This window comes from Mizuhopecten yessoensis, unplaced genomic scaffold (genome assembly GCF_002113885.1).
Source record: "Mizuhopecten yessoensis strain PY_sf001 unplaced genomic scaffold, ASM211388v2 scaffold11133, whole genome shotgun sequence".
In the NCBI taxonomy this organism is placed as follows: domain Eukaryota; kingdom Metazoa; phylum Mollusca; class Bivalvia; order Pectinida; family Pectinidae; genus Mizuhopecten; species Mizuhopecten yessoensis.
Genome location: NW_018408896.1, coordinates 58,843 through 67,315, shown reverse-complemented (window position 1 = coordinate 67,315; position 8,473 = coordinate 58,843). Strand labels below are relative to the sequence as shown.

The 8,473-nt window shown below is 36.5% G+C and overlaps 1 protein-coding gene across 2 annotated transcripts in view; it reads right to left on the bottom strand.

Moving 5' to 3' along the window:
• Nucleotides 1–4,835: 4,835 nt before the first annotated feature.
• Nucleotides 4,836–8,473, bottom strand: part of LOC110466480 (E3 ubiquitin-protein ligase TRIM71-like) — a 22,413-nt gene continuing 18,775 nt past the window's right edge. For both annotated transcript variants that reach the window (XM_021522997.1, XM_021522998.1), the window contains exon 11: nucleotides 4,836–5,586. In XM_021522997.1, coding sequence (XP_021378672.1) covers nucleotides 5,434–5,586 — 153 coding nt within the window. In that variant the 3' untranslated portion in view covers nucleotides 4,836–5,433. The remainder of the gene's footprint in view (nucleotides 5,587–8,473) is intronic.

Genomic DNA, 8,473 nt, shown 5'->3' with positions numbered 1-8,473 from the left:
TTAAAATGACCTGTACGAAACTCATAGGCAGACTAAGCCTGGAATCCGCTTGAAATATGAAGAACTCCTGGAAGAATCCGCCTATTTTAGAAGACCAAATGGCGGATTAAAGGCGTACATGGAAAATCAGAAGATTCCGTCTAAAGTCCTCCTTTGGTATATAGCAGGAGTGCACCTAAGAATCTGCCTCAAGGTTTGCTTCTGGCGGATTGAAGGCGGGATCTCTGACTAAGAACCAAATATGAAAGGCGGATTTATTAGACTTAGCTAAAATTGTTAAGCGGACTTCTGACTTGTAAAGTTTTTAATTCAGCCTCATCCTCATATAATTGCTCCATTTAATGGACACAAATTGCAACAAGGTAAAATACATGTTTAATGTCATTACCATTGTCATTACATGTGTATTTCAGTTATTAATTTAAGTCCTTTTCAAGCGGGGTTTCCAATAAAAATAACCTGTTTCAATGCATTTTACAGAAACTATTTTTTATTTTTTATATTCAAATGCTTGAAAATAGAGAAAAAAAATAACAAAAGAAAAACTGCAGGTGTCAAACTCAGGATCTTTGTAATTTCATCAAAATTTTAATGTTGCCATCCAAGAATTACAAGAGGCCCATGGGCCTTAACGGTCACCTGAGTCTATAGTATTTATTTTTGTTGTTGAAATATGTACCAATTTGAGTAAAAAATAGTATAATGTTAACTTAACTTTGTCAGGACCATGAGCTGATCATTCCTAGACCAATTTTAAGTGAGATCGGCCTATTAGAACTTAGTAGCAAAATAGCGGCCATGGCAGCCAAATTGTATTTCTGATTGACCCGAAAAATAACAACACTTTGTCAGGACCATGATTCGATCATTCCTACAAAGTTTCAGTTCAATCGGCCAAGTAGATCTTTACTTTAAGTTTGAAATAGTTTACCAAAATGGCAGCTGTGGTGGCCATATTGGATTTCTGATCGACCTGAAAAATAACAACACTTTGTCAGGACCATGAGTCAATCATTCCTACAAAGTTTCAGTTCAATCGGCCTAGCAGAACTTGACTTTAAGTTTGAAATATGTTTTCAAAATGGTGGCCGTGGCGGCCATATTGGATTTATGATTGACCTGAAAAATAACAACACTTTGTCAGGACCATGAGTCGATCATTCCTACAAACTTTAAGTTCAATCGGTCCAGCAGAACTTGACTTTAAGTTTGAAATAGGTTTTCAAAATGGCGGCCGTGGTGGCCATATTGGATTTCTGATCGACCCAAAAAATAACAACACTTTGTCAGGACCATGAGGCGATCATTCCTACCAACTTTCAGTTCAATCGGTCCAGCAGAACTTGACTTTAAGTTTGAAATAGGTTTTCAAAATGGTGGCCGTGGCGGCCATATTGGATTTCTGATCGACCCGAAAAATAACAACACTTTGTCAGGACCATGAGGCGATCATTCCTATCAACTTTCAGTTCAATCGGCCCAGCAGAACTTGACTTTAAGTTTGAAATGTAAAATGTTAACGGACGACGGACGACGGACGACGGACGACGGACGACGTACGACGGACGACGGACGACGACGGACGAAAACGGATAGCAATAGGTCACTTGAGCTAAAGCTCAGGTGACCTAAAAATATAAATGCCCAGCGAACATTGCAAGTTATTTTGTAAAGAAAATTTCTCTTAGCTAGAAAAAATATTTTTGGTTGACAAGTTAAAAATCACTGAGGAAAAAATTGTTACACAAATGTTGAGCAAGTAATATAATAGGTATATATGCTGTTATTATATTTATCTTGCAATACACCTATACTAAGAGGGCCAACATATATATGTTATCTCTTGGATTATCAAACAATGAAAAAGAAGTTGCTAACTAGCATATTTTGACACATACCGGTATACATGTACACTGTATTGCAATTGCAAGCTTCAGGTGGATAGGAACAAGATTCACAACTTTGTAAAGTTACCTAATTGGATTCCATTTTATTGGGAAACCTGCAGATATACAAGACTTCTGAGCAAGGCTCTTGTGAATATCTTGTATTTTAAGTTACTCTACGAGACCAATGGTGTCTGACATGTGTACATGTCATGGTCAGTGATTTGAACAAAAAAATTCACTTGACCAAACATTTCATGATTTACACTGTTGGTGTAGGAAATGGTGGAGTTATCGCGTCTTGTCATCCTGGAATAGGCTTGTCAATTGATGATATTTTGATGAAGTAGCACTCGTGTAAATCTGGGAAACTTTGTCATAGAAGTGGTTGTAGAGCTGTAGTTTCATCAGCAGAGAGAGCTCGATCATTCATGCCACCAAGTGTGTAAATACCATCTCTAAGTTTGATGTTTCTTTTTAACAAACATGGGGACTCCAAAGCTTGATATAAGCTTTTCATTTTGGGATCTTTTTCAACAAATTTCCGTATCAACTCGGGCAGCATTTGAACAAATGAAACACCGGTGACTATTTGGTTATCAATACTCTGTGTACCACGAATCATCTTCATGTCAAATCCAGTTTTGTTTTCGATGGAAAAGCAACTGTGCGTGTAGAGTGGACCAAGGTTTCGCACAGAGTCAAGAAGATTAAGTAACTGATGAACATTCAACCGCATGGCATGGCATTGATACTATATAGAGATTACATGTGTCGACAGAAGTTGATCAACATATTTTCAGAACTTCTAATTTCATCCTCTGTTGAACCACATTTTAGGAAGATATGCATGAAATCTACAAAAAGCAAATAGTGAGTTGCAACTGCAACGCTTCAAGTTTGAAAAGTGTGCATATCATGTTCATAAGGAGTGTCACCATTGCATACACCCCGAGTAACTGATGAAAGCACTTACCATGATATAATTGTCTATTCTGATGAATTAAAATAACAAAAGCAAGTATATAACATTACAGATATTTAATGAACCTTGAACCAGTGTAACAAAACGATCACTTTCCTTGTGTTTCAACACAACAAAATGTTTTAATGTTTTAACAGGTTTTGGCATATAAATCTATATATTTATAAATCCATCGGAGAAATCTTGGTGCACAATATCAATTTAACTAACAAGTGTATGGAATGTACAACATAATTCGGAGTTTGATATATTTCTCAGTGATCACTTTTCTTCATCAACAACTTCTTACAGCTGTCATGAACACTTTTTATCCAAATGGACAAATGACTAAGTATGACTACATGTTTAAATGAGTTTAAAGGTCATCAATAAAGTGTGAAAGGTCAACATCAGACACAATGAAAATCAACCAAGTTATTACGTATAGCAAAAATAGTGTTTCAATGTATTACAAGATGAGGAAATAAGAAATAATTGTATACATATATCTGCAGTTTGGGATATCTGAAAATAGCTGTCTTATTTTATAAACTCCAAAATAACAACTTATAGCTGAACAAAACAAGAAAATTCTTGAAAGTGGTACAGTATACATTGCAACAAGGGATCAAAACATCCTTTCTTCAAGGCCAACCGTTGTACAGATTGAATGAGATTGGTTGAACAGCCTTAAAACTTGCACTATAGTACATACAAGTTTGAAACCTGTAAGTACACGATTGTACAGAGAGATGGACGGCCACATTGAAATAATGTATATCCGGCTGCAACTTCCATGTGGGTGGATATTAAGCATGTCTACATCAATAAAATGAAATCAATCTAAATGTCAACGCTACATGTATATACATATAATGTATGAAGAAATGCTCTGCCTTCTCAGTTAACAAACAAAATTGTAATTCATGAAATATTCTATAAAATACAATGTATAAATATGTAAGTAAGTCCCAAACATTTTGCTTTGTAATCAAGTGACACAAAAGTTGACTGCAATGATGTTTTGCTAATTACACCAATCACAGTTACATATATCGATGTGGTTATCTCTCCAAGTTGTTCTATCAATTCACTTTCTTTCAATTCCATTCATCAATCTATAGCTCTATACCGATAACAACGAAGGAATATGTAGATATTGACCACAGTCAAATTCATAATCATGATTGATAACTTTTTAACAAGTAATTACTGAATTTTGGATTTTTCAAGTCAACTGAAACTCAGTCACCCCTGAAATTTCATAATGAACTTTTCCAACCATTGAATTGGAAGGGTTCGAATGTGTTTTCACTTTTCAGGGGTGAATTAGTTAAGTTATAAACTGTATGTCCATAACTTGATATTCATCATAATTCTACCTGGGACTTTTAAATGGTTCAACTGGGACTTTTACGTATTATTCTTTACCCTAGTGCTACAAACACTTCACTAAAGGACTTACTATGTACGTTTCACTGCAACACCTTGTTCACCCTCAAGACTCGTGCACTCCAGGATTGTCATCATTACCATTTAAACGGTTATCTTTTACTCTAGGACTTTTTACAATTGTTACATTTCATATTAAGATGATAGTTTATATATCTAGAGGCATAACAATTAATTAACCAGACTTGGTAAGGTAAGCTTGGACAATTACTGTACACTTTAAATTTCCTGTTTTACTGAGAAGACTTTAAAGCTGTTAAAGACTGGAACACTTCACCCAAAGACTGTTTACACTTCCACTGAAACCATAACACTCATAAAAGGACTGTTACACATTGTCAGAACCGTTACACTGCACCTTAACCCTCTCACCCCTATGTAACTTTAGTAGACTCTGCCATGCATTGATATTGATGAGTCCATTACAGTCTACAGTGGTGAAAGGGTTAAGATGTCCAAACCTCTCTTCAGATTTCAATTACTGTATCCTAGAAGTACTCCAATTACATGATGGTATCTAGATCTACATTTACTATAGGGCTGTCACACTTCACATTAGGACTTCTACACTGCCACACTTGTCTTCACATTAGGACTTCTACGTGTGTACTTGATCCTGGTCCCTTAAAGGGTTGTAATATTTTATTATTAAAATGTCATACTTTTCCCTCTGAACTTCTTTATTTTATCCTAGGACTACTCCAGTGTGAAACCTAAACACTTGAACATTTATTTTTCTTCCCTAGTGCTGTAACATTTATGTTACATTCTATCTTTTGTAAAACACAAACATACAATAAATGTTGACTGGTCATTTACAATATACACGTAGTTATTTTATGATGGACCAGCTTTCAAACTAAATATCTGTTTCACAATATTTTTCATTTTTCCATTTAAGCTTACTTCACACTATATGTCTACTTCATTTTTACCAACAACCAAACTGTTTTCAGTTTTTTTGGCTATTTCCTACATCACACCTGTTATTACTCAAACTTATATGTTTGCTTCACAAAGTTTTTACACTTAATCAGTTTTCACACATTTGCTTTGTTCTTTCCACGAGATTTGAAGTATGCAGTCTTGTTTTTTTTATCTGGTCATTTTGCCTCTGAGTTATTCCTTCTGTTACTTCACACAGAGCCTGAACACTTTGACTTCATGGTTTGTGAAGTTGACAATAATGAGTCGCCCATCGGGAGTGAGGTGGATGTCTGAAGGACGAATATGGGGGTCACTCAGTGCTAAAACACCCAGGAATCTTCCATTTGGCTGAAAGATCTGGAAAATATTGCCAAAATTGATCTGTTAGATTGAGATAAACTTATTAGTTAGTTACTACATTGTAAATGGCCCATTAACACTGTAGGGGCAATGGGGCCAACAAAGGGTAGATTAAACATGTAAAACTGCATCCTCGGTCAATATATCTTTTCTCAGGTCGATAAATCCAAGTATCGACCTCAGCCAAAGGCTATAATTGAATATTAAAGGAAATGATATCAAACAAAAGAAAGGGTGGAAGACTACCATCATTTTGAGAAGTAAAAAAGGCCATGGTTACATGTAGTTGTATCTTTTTGAACAGACCAACAGTTTAAGGTAATTTAGAATTTTAGAGACACCCACTGTTTCAAAGGGAGATTTGAGACTTGGTATAATCTTATAATTTAATCTTGCTGGTAACAATCATTTTAATTGGCTTAAAAACAAGAGGCCCAAGGGCCTTAGCGGTTACCCGAGTTATATCATAGGTACTGGTAGCTTTATTTTATTGTTTAGATGTGATGTGGAAATCAGCATGTAAACTAAGTGAAATACAATACTTGTCATGTCATCAAAGGATAAGAATTTTAAAATATTTGTAAATGTTCCCTTTGGGTCCCCGCTCTAACCCCTGGGGATGGGGCAGGAATTCCAAGTTTACATGTGATACCGTCATCCACCAAAGATGATTCTGACCAAGTAAAAATAATTTCCAACAGAAAATTGTCAAAATATACCCAAAAGTGTTGTTTCCCTATATAAACTATAGTAAACTTTACCCCCTCCCAAAGGGAGAACGGATAGCTCGGGGGTCCTGAAATTTACAATTTAAATAAAGCCCCTCATGATCTTTCCATCCATGCAGAGAAAATAACTGTAATACCTCTGAGTCTGGAGAAGAAGATTTTTGAAATATTGGCTAATTTTCCCTTTTGGGCCCCGCCCTGGCCCCTAGGGTTGGGTAGGAATCCCAATTTTACAATTTGGTAGCCTCATCTACCAAGGATGATTCTGACCAAGTTTGAAAAAATTCCATCCACTGGTTCTTGAGAAGAAGTTGATAATGTAAAAAGTTTACGCACGACGCACGACGCACGACGCACGACGCACGACGACGGACAGAAAGTGATTGGAATAGGTCACTTGAGCAAAGCTCAGGTGACCTAAAAATTGTAATCAGCCAATAACGTAAAAAGGGACGTCGCCATTTGTAACGTCGCTTTTGATTGGCTGGTACAGCATTTTAACAATTTCCAAGAGAAAAGAGCCCATCAATAAAAGTGGATTTCCACAGGGATTATGTATAGTAGATTGATTTATAAGGATTAACTTGAATATATTTTTTATGTTATGGAGCTATAACACAAACAATAGGCCCAAGAGCCTTAGCGGTCACAGTGTTATATTATAGGTACTGGTGGCTGAATTTCATTGTTGAGATGTGATGTGAAAATGAACATGTAAACTAAGTGAAATCAAAGGATAATTTTCAAATATTGGTAAATTTTCCCATTGGGGCCCACCGCCCTAACACTGGGGTTGGCCAGGAATCCCAATTTTACAATGTAATACACTCATCCACCAAAGGTAATTTTGACTAAGTTTGAATAATTTCCTGCTGAAAATGGATAAATTTACCCAAAAGTGTTATTTCCCTATATAAACTATTGTAAACTTTACCCCCTCCCAAAGGGAGAACGGATAGCGGGGGGTACTGAAATTTACAATTTTAACAAAGCCCCTGATGATCTTTCCATCCATGCAGAGAAATTGACTGTAGTACCTCTGAGCTTGGAGAAGAAGATTTTTGAAATATTGGTTTATTTTCCCTTTGGAGCCTTGCTCTGGCCCCTGGGGTTGGGGTAGGAATCCCAATTTTACAATTTGATACCATCTTCCTGCATGGATTATTCTCACTAAGCAAGAATAATTTCCTACCGAAAATTGACAAAATATACCCAAAAGTGATATTTATACCCAAAAGTGATATTTCCCTATATAAACTATAGTAAACTTTACTTTGCTCTGGCCCCTGGAGTTGGGGTAGGAAACCCAATTTTACAATTTTGTAGCCTCATCTAGCTCATCTAACGATGATTCTCACCAAGTTTGAAAAAATTCTATCCACTATTTCTTGAGAAGAAGTCGAAAATGTAAAAAAAATATGCACGACGACGGACGGAAATTAAAGCGATCAGAATAGGTCACTTGAGTAAAACTCAGGTGACCTAAAAACCGGAGTGTACTCTCATCATAAACCACTTTGCGGTTTATTTAGAGTACACTCCATTTTTTATGTAATATCTCCATAACATAAAAAATATATGCAAGTTAATCCTTGAATAAACAAGAGGCCCAGAGGGCCTGTATTGCTCACCTGGATACCTAAGCAACTATGGCAAACTATTCTCCAAATGAGATCAAGGGAATATGCCAGACTCCAAGGCCAATCCTTGTAGCATAGCTATATTAGATTTTTCATGCCCAGAAATTTTATGTATTGTTATGGAGTGGGGATCTCAACTGTTTCCAAGCTTTGACTCAGAAACTAGGTCCCTAGAGTTGTGGCCAGACCCCAGGATCGATTCTAATATTGTGACTGCATTTGTCTCTTTTTGCCAAGCATTTGTATATATATAGTTTTGGGGTGGGGATCTCAACCGTTTCAAAGTTATGACCCAGGGGCCAAGTCTTCAGGGGTGGGGCAGACCCTGGGATCAATTCTAATATCATGACTGCATTCGTCTCTTTATGCCCAACAATTGTATATATAGTTTTGGGGTGGGGATATTAACCATTTCAAAGTTATGACCCAGGGGTTAAGTCTCCAAGGGTGGGGCAGTCCCCAAGGCCAACCTGGAAGCATATGTGCAATCATCTCTTTATACTCAGCAATTGTATA